Below are 18,150 nucleotides of genomic sequence, written 5' to 3'. Positions count from 1 at the left end.
GCATCTGAATAGCATTGATATTGTCAAGTCTGTACCAGCACCCTAATCCCACACCAAAATACCCTTTTCCTATCCCATGGCGTTTATGTGGTCAGCAAAGACTATTCAGCCATTACCCCTCCTTATCATCGGCTTTGGACTGACTTGCGCTCTCATTGCCCCACCAAATGCTGCAAAATGAAAAATGAATACTGATTGAATGAATAAGTGACTGAGTTATAGCAGCATGTGCCCAAAATAGGTGCTCCTGCACAAATGGTCCCAGACCCTATCTCTCAATTCTTCAGAAATGTTTTCCTACACTCCCAATACTTTTAATAAATCTGGGTACGCTCTCAAAGGGAATTCTTGGGAAGTCTTTGGGAGAATTCCTGCCAAAGTTTTTGAGAAATTCTGATAGGCTTTTGATAAAATGTCTAATGAATTTCTTAAATGATTTGCTTGAAGAAAATGTTAGTCTAATGTCAATAGGAATTTATTGTGAAATCTGAAAATCTGAAGGAGTAGGGTAGCGAACCACTTGGGCAGCGGCCGGTATTTTGGGCACTCTTCGCTATAACTCAGTCAAGTCCAAACCGCAGACAGACGTTCTAGCTCGAACAAATTTGTTCAAATTTTCTATGTAAATTTTCACTAGCGACACCTAGGCAACCGATTGCTACAGTGAAGTCGCGTGCAGTTGACAGTTTGAGAAACCACGTGCTTCCAGCTGCTTACTTACCACCCAACTCACCACCCACCGAAAAATAAAATCAAAACAAACACTGTCAAAATCATTCCTACATTTGCGTCACATTCACAAAAATTTCCCAATGCGAATGAAGTTCATCCAAATGCAGTTTTATTCAAGCATATCTATGTAAAATAAAAGTAATAATGTGTAAAATATTTTACAAGAGTCCTGCGCTAATTTGTGCAAAAGATTTTAGACATTAAATAAAAGTCATTTACTCTGCACAAATTATGTGGAAACATTATTAGCGTGCAGCACGTGCGGTCTTTTCCCGCCATCCGACTGGGAGACGACCGCCCGAATAAAAAATACAGTAGAAAAACCGAACGTTGTATTGTAACAGTACTATTTAGAACCATATTTTTACAATAGACAACACTGTAAAAATAAAAAATACAAAAACAATTAGATGTAATGTAAAACACCATACCGTGAATTGTAAATAAGATTTTTACAATATATTATACAGGTTGTTAAGTATCGTAACAATATAAAAAAATATTTTTCTCCATATATATTTTTTTGCAAAACCATACATTTTATTGGTAATGAATTGTTCAAAATACTGATACGTGGGTTTAAATATACCGTACATTGTATGGTACATGAATGGTTTCAAACAATAAAATGTACCGTAAATAAATTGTTTTAATTGTAATTTCACTACTGGTTATACATTTAATTAAATGGTTTTGGAATGGTTTTCTTTTGTTATGTTGTATTGTTTTACATTACATAAACCATATATTGTTATATTATCTTGCCATTTTCCTCCTGTTAATGGCATCTTAGGCTTATTAGATTTATTAGAATGCGCTTTGGGAATTCTCCAGAGCGTTTTGGATAACCCTTCATATATAGGATCGCCCACGTCTAAGTCTGAGTAGTCTCTGATTGCATTAACAGTTGAAACTTAGGCTCCCATGCCCCACCAGCCAGATAACCGGGTTTTGCAAACTTAGCACTATTTGTGGCAACACTTTGAGCGGCATGATGGAACTATGCCGAGCGCGCTAAGTGTTATTAGACCACTAATGTAGTTGCATGAAGTGGGTGACGAGGTACATAAGTATCATTACAGCGTGCTTGACTGTTATTGCAATATTGAGGCACCAGTTTGACTAAAGTTTGAAATACATAACAACTAATGAGATAACTGTCAAGTTCGATTCAAATATAAGTTAGGTTGAAAAGCGAACCCGCAGACGAACCTATATTAAAAGTCATTTCAGTGTTCAGTCCAGTCCATATGTTAAAGATGGCTCTACGTCAGAGATAAAGTTTGTCAATCGCATTTGTTTCGATTGTGGTCGAAGGCAAGTTCACATGAGAAAAGAGGAGAAAACTCCCCTAAATGCAAATACAGCAATAATAGTGTTGAATTCATCCACTGATTTACGGTAATCTGACCTGCATCTTTCCGGGTTGGCCTACATTCGTATTTCTCTCGTTGCACTCTACACACCTAGCCTGCCATATCTCTTGGACCCCTGCTTGGACCTGCAGTTCTTAGGACATCTGGTTTACCACTGATTTAAGGTGAATATATAACGAAGCCACCCCTCGAATTTTCAGGAGCACAAATCTGAAGAACCAAATGTCTCACCACGCTGAAAAGTTGATCGATTGGTCACCCGCTGGTGGTAACCAATCGATCAACTTTTCATCACAATCCATCATTTGGTTCTACAGATTGGTGCTCTTGAAAATTTGAGGGGTGGCTTCGTTATATATTCACCTTAAACATGTTATTGACTTTAAATTGATGTTTCAACTTATTCACTTTTTTTCTCTTTGCTTTCCTTTGCATCAAAAAAGTCACAAACACCAACAAAACCAAGCACGGGAAAAATCTTAAACTGAATAAATCTGGTGTTTGATTTGAATAGGTCGAATCTGCATATAGGAATCACAGCAAACATACGACCTATTCAAATCGAACACCAGAAATAATTAAAAATTCATGGAAAAATAATGTTTCGGAAAAGTGAATGGTTCAAACGTAAGAAAAACAGTATAATATATTGTTGCATAAAAATCCAATGTAAATGTATAGTATAGCGAACCATATCATTACAATACACTTTATTGTAGCTGGTACACTGTATGGTGCAGGAATGGTTTTCACTATATATTCTATGGTTAGTTTTTATCCGGGCGTGGTGACAGTTATTGGTCGCACGCACATGTGAGGCAGCGATTGAATATGATCGTCGCTAACGCCATCTGTTCGCTGATTGCCACTTGGCAATTTGTGGCGGCCATGTTTTTTACACAAGCTGCTGAGTCAAACTTGAACGTCTGTCTGCGTCCAAACCAATTGACTTGAAATTTTGTACACGGCTAGATACTATACGTATCTCATCACGTTCCAAAAATTGTATCAATTGGTTCAGAATTGGCTGAGTTATAGCAGAAAAGTGCCCAAAATAGGACCCCTGCCGAGATGGTTCCACTTCCCTACTTTTTCGAAATTTCTGGTGAACTCATTACCCTTACAAACGATAATTATACCACCTATTCGGGAAACAGTATGCGATATTTTTGAACCGTCTACATTACGGTTCGTGAATGGTGTTGGTTTATTAGGGTAGATTATGACGGAATTTCTTGAGGAGCACCTATTGTTCATGAAATATTTTATAATAATAAAAATTGATAAATGTCTGTCGTTTTCCTAGAGTTTCGTGATTGTTAAATGATTTTTAACGACAAAAAAACCTCTAAGAAAAAAGGAATTGCTAGAAGAATCCCTTTTTGGCATTTCTGGTGGAATTACTGGTTTAACTCAAGAATGAATCTTGGAAAATGTATGGAACGTATGCAATAAGGGCCTGTTTATAAACTTCGTAGACTCATAGGGAGGAAAGGGAATACTCTGACCAAATTATACGGACTGTACAAATTTCGAAAATCTTGTATGGACAAAAATCTACGAGGCGGGTCGGAACTGAAATGGGCAAAAATGAGTACGTTGCTTTTGAATAGCGCCGTTTCTAGTTATACCACCAATTGATTATTGTAGGAATTCCAGTACTTTCCAAGAGCAAATGCTTAGTGCATTGCTAATGAAATACTCGAAATATTATCTGAGAATTCCAAGCGCCTTTGCTGATGATATTATAGAATGCTTTGGTCTTTTTTTTTCTAGAAGCCTACTTGGCTTTCTGCAGTAACCATGGACTCACGATTCCTCGAACGATTCGTCAAACAACTTCGTTGAAATTAATTAGGAATTCAACTCAATTTTCGACAGACGTTCACAGAGATTTCTCGAGAAATTGTTTCAAATTTAGGACAGAACATAAATGTGCCCTGTTATCCGGATGGATAACATCTTCGGATCACAGGATGACGAGGTTTCATGTATTGGTTTGAGTCGATCAGTCATCCTGGGCTTGTGTTTTAGTTGGCAGTTAGCCTTTTAGTTCACAGCATTTGTTGCTGTGTTCATAGCTTGGTTTTTGTCTAGGAAAACTAATCCTAAACGGGCATCCCGTTTCGGGGTTCGATACTTGAGATCAACAACTTGAAGTCCGTGGCAGGGAAAGGTTTACATCTCTAGTACTTGATCACTGCCAGAAATGGCCTGAAAGTTGGCAATCAAAGTAGGATTGCATCTCATGGGCCTCTTTTTTTTCCAGAACCCTATAAATTTGCATTAAAATTATGGGAATACAGGTATTCTTCGATATAACGTACCCTCGATATAGCGTACCCTCGATATAGCGAATTCGATATAACGTACATTTTGCTTCGATATAACGTACAACATTGCAAATTTTTATTTTTCCCAGGAAGAACTCTCAGATAAACTATGAAATCACTCAATCCAATGCTGTGTTGCAGCATTAGCCTTGTTACCCAAAATTAGCGCAATTTGGGGAAAAAATTATTGTACGTTATATCGAAGCACAAAAAACAAAAAAATGTTTTTCGTGAAAACTCATGTTTTTCATTATTCGTTTTGTGAATTTGACCGAAATTATTATTTGTGGTTTATATCTCGTCGAATACATCAACACTAGCATAAAAAATATTAAATTTTTCTCTGCTTCGATATAACGTACAAAGAGAAAACTTTTTTGTACGTTATATCGAAGAGTACCTGTATATAGGGTAGCGAGCCACTTGGGCCGGTATTTTGGGCACTCTTCACTGTAACACAGTCAATTCCAAACCAATTGACTTGAAATTTTGTACACGGCTAGATACTATACGTATCACACCGCGTGTCAATTGGTTCGAAATTGGCTGAGTTATAGCAGAAAAGTGCCCAAAATAGGAGCCCTGCTGAGATGGTTCCACTTCCCCACGAGTTAAAATAAAACATAGGTACATTGCAAAGAACGCACGAATGATAAACTTATAACACATTGAACAATTATTCTGTCTTATAATTGTAACAAATACTTATATCTGTTACAACTGGCAACACTGAAACTATATTTTCGATGGAGATATAATAGAATATCTAGGATTAAAAGTGAATATTTAGTAGATTCAGTGGAAGAAAGTGCACAAAGCGTGCGACATGTTGGCAAGCTTCTTCTGCTGGAATGTATAAAACACTAGGATGTAAGTTTGTAAATCAGGCCAAACATGTCTAAAGGTCCAATCTGCAGAAGAGAGGCTCTCTTTGGTTTCCTTTCTTTCGTTTATATCTCAGCTGTTTATTTGAATTATGATTGTCTCCTTGCATATAACGATGGTCAAAACAATCGTCTTTTGATTTGTTCTGCAAAAATAGTTGAAAAGTGTATCATTACATTGTAATAACTGAAAGAGAAAGTGAACAAAGAGAGCCTCTCAAATGCAGATAGGACCTATTTAAATGTTTGGCCTGAAATAGTAATTAGTTATAGTTATATACAGTGACCGGCACAAAAAAGATCCACCATATAGTGATTACAGTTTCTAGTGAAAAATACATGCAAAAATGATAAAATATACCTTTGAATGGACCACATCCATTTTACATTGTTTTAGTAATCTGTGTTGAAAAATATTTGATTTTCGAGGTATAACATGATTTTTGAAGAGATTGGGTAAATTGCTTAAAAATTGGGTATGACAGAAAAAAGATCCACTCAAAAATTGATTCTGAAACTTCAAAATTTCGCCAAATGTTGTTTTTGACATGTGAAAGTCATTTTGACAGAAGTTTTATCAATTTTAGGGTGATATGGGGCGAGTTTATTTTTCATGGTCAATATAGGTAAAATTTTCCTTAAACTACAGAAGCTATCTGTAAGCAAAAATGAATGTTATTAACCTACAATACAACGATAATTCAGCTTCAGACATACAGGAATTTATTTTTTCGAACATTTTTTTTGAGTTTTGGTCGACAAATGCAAAGAAATGCACATGTTGTGAAGATTACTAAGGTTTTTTTGATATTATTTGATAACTCAAAACACTCACGTTTGTATATCGCAATGATCACCTCCATCTGCTTGTACTAAAGCTTGCTGCATACATATATATATACATATATGTATATATATATATATATATATATATATATATATATATATATATATATATGTATATATATGTATATATGTATATATATACAGGGTGTTAGGTTCCTGAGTGCAAACTTTTTAAAGGGTGATAGAGGACCACAAATGGAGAAAAAATTGTTCTACGCATATGGTCAAATCTCAACCGTTACGTAGTTATTGAACTTCCCATGTTTATGACTCTTATTGCCTTAACTGGCAATAACTTGAAAATGGTCAAACTTATCGAAGTTTTTTTACCCTTATTCGAAAGATTATTGAATTTTCTAACAAATGGCATCTTTGAATCGATTGGTTTAGTTAAATAACTAAGTTTTCTAGAGCAAAATAGCTAAAAATAGTGTATTTTTATTGGTTTTTGTTAATTATCTTTGAAACATGCGTAATAAATTAAAATTCTTTCTTTGGCAAAGTTGTGGCCCCTGTCACACTCTACAATTCGTTCTTTGACACCAAACTTCTAGCTCTTATCGTTTTCTTGCAATTTTGATTTAAATGTGCGGCACAATGCGCAAAAAAGTGCTTTCCATGACAGTTGCAAATTTATGATCTGAAATGCGATGGTAAAATCGAAATTGCAACAAAACGATAAGAGATAGAAGTTTGGTGCCTACGAACGAATTGTAGAGTGTAACAGAGGCCACAACTTTGCCGAAGAAAGAATTTTAATTTATTACGCATGTTTCAAAGATAATTGACAAAAACCAATAAAAACACATTATTTTTAGCTATTTTGCTCTAGAAAACTTAGTTATTTAACTAAACCAATCGATTCAAAGATGCCATTTGTTAGAAAATTCAATAATTTTTCGAATAAGGGTAAAAAACTTCGATAAGTTTGACCATTTTCAAGTTATTGCCAGGTAAGGCAATACGAGTCATAAACATGGGAAGTTCAATAACTACGTAACGGTTGAGATTTGACCATATGCGTAGAACAATTTTTTTCTCCATTTATGGTCCTCTATCACCCTTTAAAAAGTTTGCACTCAAGAACCTAACACCCTGTATATATATATATATATATATATATATATATATATAAGCTTTGCGAGACTTCGCCGAGACTTATAAAAAAAACATTTATTCAAAAACACTAAACCTAGATTCTACAATTCACACTTAAAACTAAAGTCATTTCACTGTGCCCTAGCCTTTTTATCACTTCGTATACCTAGCGTCAGCGTTTGCCATCCGGTCCGTTGGTGCGTCGTCGGTCACGTTGTCTCCGTTTCGATTCTGCTGCGTTGACGATTGCGTATCGATCGGTGTCACTGCCGGTCGATCAGCCAAAATCCAACCTGTTGGTTGTTGCTAAGCGGTGCATGCCTATGATGATGAATGTGTGGCACCGCCTGGGTTGTACGATCGGTGCGGGTTGTTTATGTTGATGGACGAGGAGCGCCGCCTGGGTGTAAGGGGCGGTGCGGTAGCCTATGTTGGTGGAAGTGGGCGCCGTCCGGGTGTAACGTCTCCCCCCTTAGATTCAAGCGTCCTCGGTTGAAGTTTTCGGCATGCCGATCCTTGGAATTGGGATGAATTTCTGGTTCGCCTTCTCGGGTTTGCTTTCGGTTGGCCAGATGTCCTCGTGGATGTCCTTTGTTTGTATCACTGTGCGAAGCTCCGGTAAAGTTCCCAAAGCTTTATTTTCCATTCTCGATGTTGCTTTCTTGTAGAAGAAAAATAATGTAAAGAAACAAAGAATGGTTAATGCGAGGAGTGATCCTCCTCCGATGGTTAGCCGTCGCTTGAAGTTGTCCAGAGAAAGTTGAACTTCGTTAAGATCCTCGAGATTTTGAAACTGTAATCTATCATCTTCGGTGTCAATCTCTGATAAGTTTCCGTTTTGGAGAGGTTTGCTGTATATTGGGATGAGGTACTCTTTCTGGTGAGTTACGTCAGGTTTTCCGTTGAATGTTAAGTTACGAATTTTGATGGTACAATTCGTGGTTTCAATTATTATAGCCTCTCTTACCATTCTGGAGTTTCCGCAGGAGTCCTTTATTTCTACGGTTTCGGTAGGGTCGATTAAAATGACTCCTTGAGTGATTTCCTTGACTGTTGTTGTTTGCTTTGTCTTCATCATTTTGCATGTGGGTGTTTGTTGTGTCAGTATGTTGTAAATGCAATCGTCCTCGATCAAGTTGCTGTTGTCGCAGATGTTGCATCTAGATTGTTGATAGTAGACTGTATTCCCGTGTTTTGCGACCAAATTGATATACGTGTCGATACGCGTATTGTTAACTCTCAGGGTGTGGAGTTCTAGGAGATCGAACGCTCTTGGGTCCAAGATTGGGGTTTTCACTAGTAGTGTTGCTTGGGTTTTGCTGATGCCAACGCTCGCTGAGGTATACTGAAATAGTTCATCCAAATAATAAAGATTCAAGTTTTGCCTCCTAAGTTTATCAAATAAAAACTGCTTTTCTTCTAAAGAGAGAATGTTTTTGTTTATAAGGCCCAATCTTGCAAATTCGATCTGTTCTTCGATATCTTCTAGTATGTGAATTATTTTATCAACGTTCCAAATGAGGTTGATGAATTCTAAATCCGCTTTCAAATCTTCTACCGTGTTATACTGTTTAGAAATCCTTGAGCTGATCATATTTAATGAATTCGAAATGTTATTAAGTTTGTTGGCGAAAAGTTCGTTGATACGGATTTGTTTCAGTTGGTTGGTTACAAGCTTATTTCCCTGCGTTTTTAGTATTCCTAAGCTACGGTGCAAGATCTCAAGGTCATTATTATCTGGGTTACCCGCGATGAATTTTATTGCTGTGCCTAATGCGTCTACTAGACCTCTTTTTGTTCGGTGTGGTATAAGGCTATAAAGTTTATCTTTAGCAATTTTGATTTTATCCCAAAGTGTTTGTTCTAGGTGTTCTATCGTCCTAAATGATGTGATAATATTCTCTATGTTTTGTAGATGGGCTTCCAAGGATGTGAGATTAATCGTATGCAGTGTCCGTTCGTATCCGATTTGGACTTTTACTGTTTGTAATTTAAATGCTACCAATCCATTGCTGTTTGGTATTTCTTTGTAGTTGGTGGCGATTACTGTTTTGATGATGATTAATCTGTAAGAAAGATGATTTGCTTTATATGGCATTATTATTATTATTATTATTAATGTTTAGCGTTTTGTTTTATTTTTTTACGCGGTTTTTGTGGATTTTTATATCATTGACATCTTTGAATGTCAGTTCGTTGTTTTGTTTAACTGATGTTAATTTATATGGGTTTTTATCTTTAGTTAAACGTTGTGAAATTTTTATGTACTTAGTGTCGCCGGTTTTGAATTCTATGGGTTTTTCGTTATCTTCGTTTTGTTTCTCGTATTTACTTTTTCTTTTGTTTAGTTCGACTTTTACTGCGGATTGAAGATTTTTCGATTTTTCCGCGATTTCCTCTACGTTTGTACATCCCGAATTATTGAATACTACATTTCGCGGTTGGTTTTTAATAGCGGAGTGAAAACTGTTGTTGTAAATGTCTACCGCTACGTTAACTTGGTCCGAGATTGGTAAATCATTAAATTTTGCATTATTTGTCCGAAAAATTTCGATAAGTGTGGAATGGAATCGTTCCACGATACCGTTTGAATTTGAACTACTCGCGAAATGTATTTCGATTCCTAAGTCGTTGAGAAAACCGATGAAGTCTATCGATCTGAAAGCAGGTTCTTGGTCACTCACAATAGTTTGCGGTCTTCCGAATTGTCTAATGTGTTCGGTTATCGCTTTTTTGATGTCGACTATCGTTCTACTTTCCAAAAAGATTGCGTTTGCAAACTTCGAGAACGAGTCAACTATGGTAAGCCACTTTGAACCTTTTAAGAAGAAAATATCAATATGAACTCGATCGAACGGTTTGTTTCCAAAAGTGCTTTTTCTAATCAAATTTGGTGGCTTCCTGTTATATTTGGCTTTTTTGCAAATATCGCAGGAGTCAATGAAAATTTTGATTTTTCGTTCGAGTTGGGGAAAATAATGTTTTTGTATTATTTGATTTTTGTTTTCTTTGATCCCTCTGTGTCCGTAGTTATGCGTGTTTCTAACAATTTCGTCCTGTTCCTCGTCTACGCGTACATCATCTAGAAGGATTTCTGAAATGAAAACTTTATAGGATCGATTAGAAGAGAAGTGTTTCTTGTATACTTCTTGTACCAGTTGGATAAGCGATATGGGGACTCTAAGGCAATTTACGCCTCTTGGGTTTAGAGTACGTTTGAGATATTCGACGATTTCTTCCTCGGTGTAAAGATTTTTAGTTATTGTATGCCGGTGATATTTTGGAAATATTTGTTCGTATGCTGTTAGATCAATGTTCCCGATCTTGAAAATAATCTGAGTTCTAAAAGTATTTATCGGCTTTTCGGTACAAGGGATAAAATAGTCGTCGCTTGTATCTGCTGAGTGTACTGTCATACCATCGCTTTCGTCGTCTGATGCATCATCTTCATGTTCGGAGGGTTCAACGTCAAGTGATGATTGAGAATTTGCGTTAGCATCTAGTTCTCTTACTCGAGATAAAGCGTCGGCAACTACGTTTTGCTTTCCGGGTTTATAAATTAATTCGTAATCAAATTCTTCAAGTTTCAGTTTACCCCTGATGATACGGTGATTAGCGTTGGTAAAGGAAAAAGTCAATGGTTGATGATCTGTAAACATCTTGAATTTTCTTCCGTAGAGGTACGGTCTGAAATGATTCACCGCCCAAACAATCGCAAGAAATTCTTTCTCTGTCGCTGAGTACCTTTCCTCTGTTTTACTCAATGTCCGCGAAGCGTAAGCAATTGGCCTATCTTTGCCTACAGGGCCTTGGGATAATACTGCGCCGATAGCAAAATCGCTTGCGTCGGTTGTCAAGATGAACTCTTTGGTGAAATCAGGGTATATCAACACTGGATCGAGAGTCAAAAGTTGCTTGCATTTTTGAAAGCATGCTTCGGTTTCAGGTGTAATTTCGAAATCACAATCTTGTCTTAAAAGTTTTGTCAATGGTTTCACTATTTTGGCGAAATCTTTTATAAAGCGCCTATAGTAACCCAAAAGTCCTAAAAATTGACGAATTTCTTTTTCCGAACGAGGTGTTGGCCATTGTTGAATGATTTTAATTTTGTCATTGTTTGGTCGAACCCCTTCTTCCGAAACCGTATGTCCTAAGAACTGAGTTTCCTTTCTAAAAAACTCACATTTGTCAAGTTGTATTTTCAACCTAGCATCTCGAAGTCTTTTGAGAACCTGAGCTAAGTTGTACGCGTGTTCCTGAAGTGAGCTGGAATAAATTATAATATCGTCCATGTAGACGAAGCAACACACCCCAATCAAATCTCTTAGAATGCAATCCATGACTCTTTGAAAAGTAGCCGGTGCATTTTTTAGACCGAATGGCATACGCGTGAATTCATATTTGCCACCGTTTACTGAAAACGCCGTTTTTTCCATATCTTTTTCCTCCAATTGAATCTGGTGGAACCCAGAGACTAAATCAATGGTTGAAAAATATTTGGCTTTTCCCAATTTGTCTAAAATATCCGTGATTTCCGGGATAGGATATTTGTCGTTAATTGTTTTCTCATTTAGCTTTCGGTAATCGATAACTAAACGAAATTTTTTCTTTCCTGATGCGTCCGATTTCTTCGGAACTACCCACACAGGTGAAGTGTAGGGCGAAATCGACTCCTTTACAATTCCATCTGCTAGCATTTTCCGAATTTGTTCTTGTACTTCTCTTTCATACACATAAGGGTATTTGTATGACTTGCAATGAATCGGAATGTTGTCAACAGTTCGAATGTTATGTTTGATTTTATGTGTGAACGTAAGTTTGTCCGTTTCCACATATAAAACTTCCTTGTGTTCTTTGATCACTTTCTTGAGGGCACTTTTTTCTTCCTCGTTCATGTGTTCATCTCGAAATGCATAATTTGTGAGGTCGACGTGGTTCGGTAATTCGGCCAAGTCGAACGGGTCATCTTCCATATTTTGTTTTCGCTGACTAAGCGCATCAACTCTGTTGTATGAATCGTTTCCAATTTCAATCTCGTTGGAATTAATTTCTATCGGTGCATTCGCGTGGTTATGCACTGCTATGAAAGCTGTGTTGTTTGAACTTCTATATAGGCCTGGTAACATTGTAAAACGATCATATGGTTTTTCTTCACTTATGCAAAAATCGCCGTTTAGCTGTGTTCTGATTTTCACCATTTGAAATCCTTGCTCTGTTAGATTGATTTTATGGTTCTCCGGAAATTTTTTTAGCATATGAAATGTTTTCTTGCCAATTTTCAATGAATTTTTGCTGATATCAATTTTGGCGTTCAAGTCTCTTAGGGACTCGTAACCAATTAGCCCATCAAAAAACTTGTGGAATTTGAAAATGTAGAACTTTAACTTTTTATTGATTTGGAATGGGTCGAAAGAAGCTGATTTAGATATTGTATGGGTGCCACTGATGTTTGTAACCTTAATCCCTGTTTCCGTTTTGCAATTTTGGATATTAACATGTTCCGGAGAGATATAGTTTTTATTCGCTCCAGTGTCGATTAAAAACTTCATTTCCCCTTTCGTTGTATTTATCGAAACGTACGGAATAAAATTATTATCTTTTACCTTTTTATTGCCTCTGCCGCGCCCACCAGAAAATTTAGTTCATCATCGACGAGAACGTCGTCGTCGTCCGAATCTAGTATTGCATCATTCAGCTGCCCGCGGGTGTCATGTTCCCGTTCGTTCGCCTTAGTGCAACGGCATTCTGTTTCAGGGTCGTCGTTGTGGTTATTTACCTCCGTTCTAGACTTAGCGGTACGCATTGAGACGTCGTCGTCCGCGTTTGGTTTTGAATTTCTGAATTTGCCTGAGCCGCTAGGTTTGTTGGTATATGGAGGGTTGAACTTGGTTTTCTCCATCTGGTTGTTTTTAATTTCTGGATATTTGCCAGCTGAAGGGCCTTTATCCATTCTTTGCCTAAAAGCGGCGTTGGAATGCTGTATTGAAATGTCTTGCGCTTCTTCTAGTGTTTTAGGCCTGTAACTTCTCACGTACATGGAGAGTTGTTCCCCGTTCAAGCCGTCTATATAACGCGTTAAAGTCATGAGACTGATCAATTTGTTAACAGCCTCAATGGATGATTTGTAATCCGTCATCTGAGCGGCGGATGTTTTAATCGCGGTATCGATTGATTTTAGTTTATGATAATATTCGTGTAGTGTTAATTTGCCTTGGCGGATGTAAAATAGACTTTGTATGTGTGAAGTTATATCTCTTTTGTCGCCAAATGAGTTCAGTAATATTTCTTTAATGTCCTCCCACTCTTTTGGGTTGCCGGAAGCTATCAAAACTTCTCTGGCGTCCCCGGTAATTTTTGATTTTATGACGCGGATAATTTGTTTCCACTTAGGGAAATCATCCTCGTATTCTAATAGGTCTTCCAGAGTTTGGTCGACATCCTCAACCCATGCGAGGGTTTCTTTCCTGTTTCCAGAAAAGGTCGGAATAATTTTGATTTGGTCAGGAATGCTGAAAGTTTCCGACCGTCTACTATTTAGAGAATTGATCGTGTCGATCAATGAATTTTGATTTTCGGTTAATTTCTTAACCTGGTAAATTAGTTGCTCCTTGGTGATTTCACCTGAGACTTCACCGCTTGACTTGACGTCCGGGTTCATTTTTTAATTTAACTTTTTTTTTGTAATTAATTTCAGACGTTAAAATATTGCTTTTCCTAAGAGGTTTTAAAAGATATCCTCTCTTTTTAAAACTTTAGGTGTGGCGAATATTGACGACTTTAGTATTTAGACAAATGTAAAAACTTTGTCTGTTTGTGTGTGTGTGTTTTTTTTATTATTTTACCCTATTCCGAGGGTCACTTTTGTTCACTTTTTGTTCACTTTTATTCACTTGAGTGGAGAAAAAAGTTTTCTACTTACAGTAGGATATTCTGCATCCTCCTGGAGTTTAAGGTATCCTGTAGAATCCTGGGGGTTGGTTCGTCAAGTGGGTCCTTCTTCGTTCCTGATGCTCGCAACTCGGTGGTTTTCTTTCTCCGATGGTTTCCCGGGGCACCAGCTGTTCACTATGAACTTAACTCGGTTGGGTTTGATGCACTACGAATCACTTTTCGCGACACTACTTCCACTTTTTTCCAGACTGCGCCAGCTTTGCGAGACTTCGCCGAGACTTATAAAAAAAACATTTATTCAAAAACACTAAACCTAGATTCTACAATTCACACTTAAAACTAAAGTCATTTCACTGTGCCCTAGCCTTTTTATCACTTCGTATACCTAGCGTCAGCGTTTGCCATCCGGTCCGTTGGTGCGTCGTCGGTCACGTTGTCTCCGTTTCGATTCTGCTGCGTTGACGATTGCGTATCGATCGGTGTCACTGCCGGTCGATCAGCCAAAATCCAACCTGTTGGTTGTTGCTAAGCGGTGCATGCCTATGATGATGAATGTGTGGCACCGCCTGGGTTGTACGATCGGTGCGGGTTGTTTATGTTGATGGACGAGGAGCGCCGCCTGGGTGTAAGGGGCGGTGCGGTAGCCTATGTTGGTGGAAGTGGGCGCCGTCCGGGTGTAACGTATATATATATATATATATATATATATATATATATATATATATATATATATATACAGGGTGTTTGGTTCCTGAGTGCAAACTTTTTAAAGGGTGATAGAGGACCATGAATGGTGAAAAAAATTGTTCTACGCATATGGTCAAATCTCAACCGTTACGTAGTTATTGAACTCCCCATGTTTTTTACTCTTATTGCCTTAACTGGCTATAACTTTAAAATGGTCAAACTTATCGCACTTTTTTAACCCTTATTCGAAAGATTATTAAATTTTCTATCAAATGGTATCTTTGAACCGATCGGTTTAGTTAAATAACTAAGTTTTCTAGAGCAAATAGCCTAAAAATTGTGTGTTTTAATTTGTTTTTGTCAATTATCTTTGAAAAATGCGTAATAATTTAAAATTCTTTATTTGGCAAAGTTGTGGGTCCTGTTTCACTCGGCAATTCGTTCTTTGACATCAAACTTCTAACTCTTATCGTTTTCATGCAATTACGATTTAAACGTCGCATTTCAGATTAAAAACTTGCAATCGTCATGGAAAGCACTTTTTTGCGCACTGTGCCGCACATTCAAATCAAAATTGCAAGAAAACGATAAGAGTTAGAAGTTTTGCGTCAAAGAACAAATTGTAGAATGGAACAGGGGCCACAACTTTGCCAAAGAAAGAATTTCAATTTATTACGCATGTTTTAAAGATAATGGACATGAACAAATGAAAACACACTATTTTTAGCTATTTTGCTCTAGAAAACTTAGTTATTCAGCTAAACAAATCGGTTCAAAGATGCCATTTGATAGAAAATTCAATAATCTTTCGAATAAGCGTTAAAAAACTGCGATAAGTTTGACCATTTTAAAGTTATAGCCAGTTAAGGCAATAAGAGTCAAAAACATGGGGAGTTCAATAACTACGTAACGGTTGAGATTTGACCATATGCGTAGAACATTTTTTTCACCATTTATGGTCCTCTATCACCCTTTAAAAAGTTTGCACTCATGAACCTAACACCCTGTATATACATTATGATTGAACACCCGTGTGTACCACTTACAATACATTGAATTTTTTTAATTATCAAAGTGTATATGATAGAATATACCTCCAGTAAGCTTTAGTACAAGCAGATGGAGGTGATCATTGCGATATTCAAACGTGAGAGTGTTTTGAGTTATCTTCACAACATGCGCATTTCTTTGCATTAGTCGACCAAAACTCATAAAAATGGTTCAAAAAAGTACATTCCTGTCTGTCTGCAAGTTGAACTATTGTTGTATTGTAGATTAATAGCATTCATTCTTGCTTACAGATAGTTTATGTAGTTTAGGGATAATTTTACCTATTATATTAATCATGAAAAATAATATCTAAAGCCCTAAAATTAATAAAACTCATGTCAAAAACATCACAACAGCATAAGCCAAGAAGCAAATCATGTGAAAATTTGGCGAAATTTTAAAGTTTCAGAATTAAGTGAATCTTTTTTTCTGTCATACCTAATTTTTAAGTAATTTTCACAATCTTCGTTCGCTTTAATCCTCAAAAAACAAATATTTTTCAACACAGATTACTAAAACAATGTAAAATGGATGTAGTGCATTCATTGAAAGATATATTTTATCATTTTTGCATGTAGTTTTGATTAGAAACTGAAACCACTATATGGTGGTTCTTTTTTTGTGCTGGTCACTGTAAATATAATATGTTGCAGCATTGAAGCTGATTGAAAAGGATCTGCTGTCAATAAGTGTTTTATTCCGGAGGAAACTCTCCCACATACGTATAGTATCATTAAGCTGTGTACAAAATTTTACGTAAATTGGTTTTGATGTGACTGTGTTACCGTCTACCCCCGTTGGTTTGAACGACACCTCATGCAAACCAACGGGGTTCATTTTTTAATTTGAACTTCTAGTAACCCTGTGGGCATTGAAAAACACACTGATGGTAATCTTTTTCGCTGTTTTGTTTTAATTCTGTGTTCCGTTTCACCCCGTTCCATGAGCAGAATGACGTTTGAACAATTTTTAGTTTGAACGATGTGCAGATCAGCGGGGGTCAAATTAAAAAGTGTTCAGATTAGATGAGGTCAAACCAACGGGGGTAGACGGTATAGCGAAAAACTGCCCAAAATACCAGCTCACTGCTCAAGTGGCTTGGTACTCTATCTTTAAAACTTAAAACTGGCATTACTGTTTAACCCTAAAGCATCACGCCAGTACACACACATACACCAAATGGCACATTGTTGGACTTATGGCAATGATGGGGAGCAATGTGGGCCCCCGAACTGTGAAGCGGGGTTGATGGGTGAATTTGGGGATTTTCATCATCTGTCAAACTGCTTCGTCGAAGCGAATGCACAGCAGGACAGGCAAACCATCCTCATCGTGGACATTCGGACATACTTTTCGGGTCCACTACGGACGAACGGTGGTGACGTGAAGAGCAGTTCAGGTAGTGGCCAAAAACTCATCCCACAAAGAGATCTCCACTCGTGTGTCTGACGGTCGGTGGTCATTCAGTGGTGATTAATCCCAGTAGTGCGATCTGGATCACAAAGTCGCGTGAAGTGTGCAGCAGCAGGGGCCATGTGATTTCGCAGTGTGCGTGTGTAATTATGAAATTTAAAGGGCACTTTGCTGATTATCTCCTGCGACAAGGAACAACAGTGTGAAATTACTCTCCTGTGGGGTGGCCTCCGATAAAAATCGTCATTATCATCATCAGAAGGAAGATTAGCAAGGGAGGCCACCAATTTTCCTTCTCTCTAGTCCGATAGAGACCGTGAATGCGTTCGCGACAACGATTAAGAAAAGAAGGAAATGAAGACAGTGTGAGGGAAGAGAAACATCCATTCCCCGGCAGCAGCAATAGGAATAAAAAGAGTGAAATTCGCACTCGCGCGATCCGATTCGATTTCTTGAGTAATATTTGAAAAGGGACTATATGCAAAATGTAAACAAACCCGATTTTTTCTAATATTCCCATCCAAACCTTAATAAGATTACCTTAATCTACACGTCAAAAGCCATTTAACCTGTATCTTCAAGTAAATTTTAAAAGAGCTCAACTGAAATCGAACGTTCGTTTGGGCCTATAACTGCATTAAAAAACTATCCGAGCCTGAACCAAAATTTCCTCAGATCAGTTAAATCATGAAAAAACTAGCAAACATCCAGTGAATTTAAATTAAAATAGTCATCATTAACTGAAAAATGATTCATAAAAGAGCCTAATTAATTTTGAGACTCGTAATAAGGCACATTTGCACAAAATCAATTCTCTATGATTCCATGGTTGTCAATATA

At 37.2% G+C, this 18,150-nt stretch overlaps 2 protein-coding genes across 2 annotated transcripts in view; one reads left to right on the top strand and one right to left on the bottom strand.

Annotated features, from left to right (window-relative positions):
* LOC134290139 (uncharacterized) overlaps positions 1 to 7,579 on the top strand; it is a 12,950-nt gene extending 5,371 nt beyond the window's left edge. Inside the window, exon 2 of the mRNA XM_062857182.1 lies at positions 7,415 to 7,579. Coding sequence (XP_062713166.1) covers positions 7,415 to 7,579 — 165 coding nt within the window. The remainder of the gene's footprint in view (positions 1 to 7,414) is intronic.
* Positions 7,580 to 7,747: 168 nt separating this feature from the next.
* LOC134290138 (glycerol kinase-like) overlaps positions 7,748 to 18,150 on the bottom strand; it is a 32,583-nt gene continuing 22,180 nt past the window's right edge. Inside the window, exon 6 of the mRNA XM_062857181.1 lies at positions 7,748 to 7,930. Within this exon, the coding sequence (XP_062713165.1) occupies positions 7,748 to 7,930 (183 nt within the window). The remainder of the gene's footprint in view (positions 7,931 to 18,150) is intronic.

This window comes from Aedes albopictus, chromosome 3 (genome assembly GCF_035046485.1).
Source record: "Aedes albopictus strain Foshan chromosome 3, AalbF5, whole genome shotgun sequence".
NCBI lineage: Eukaryota > Metazoa > Arthropoda > Insecta > Diptera > Culicidae > Aedes > Aedes albopictus.
This window is presented reverse-complemented; position numbering and strand designations above follow the sequence as displayed.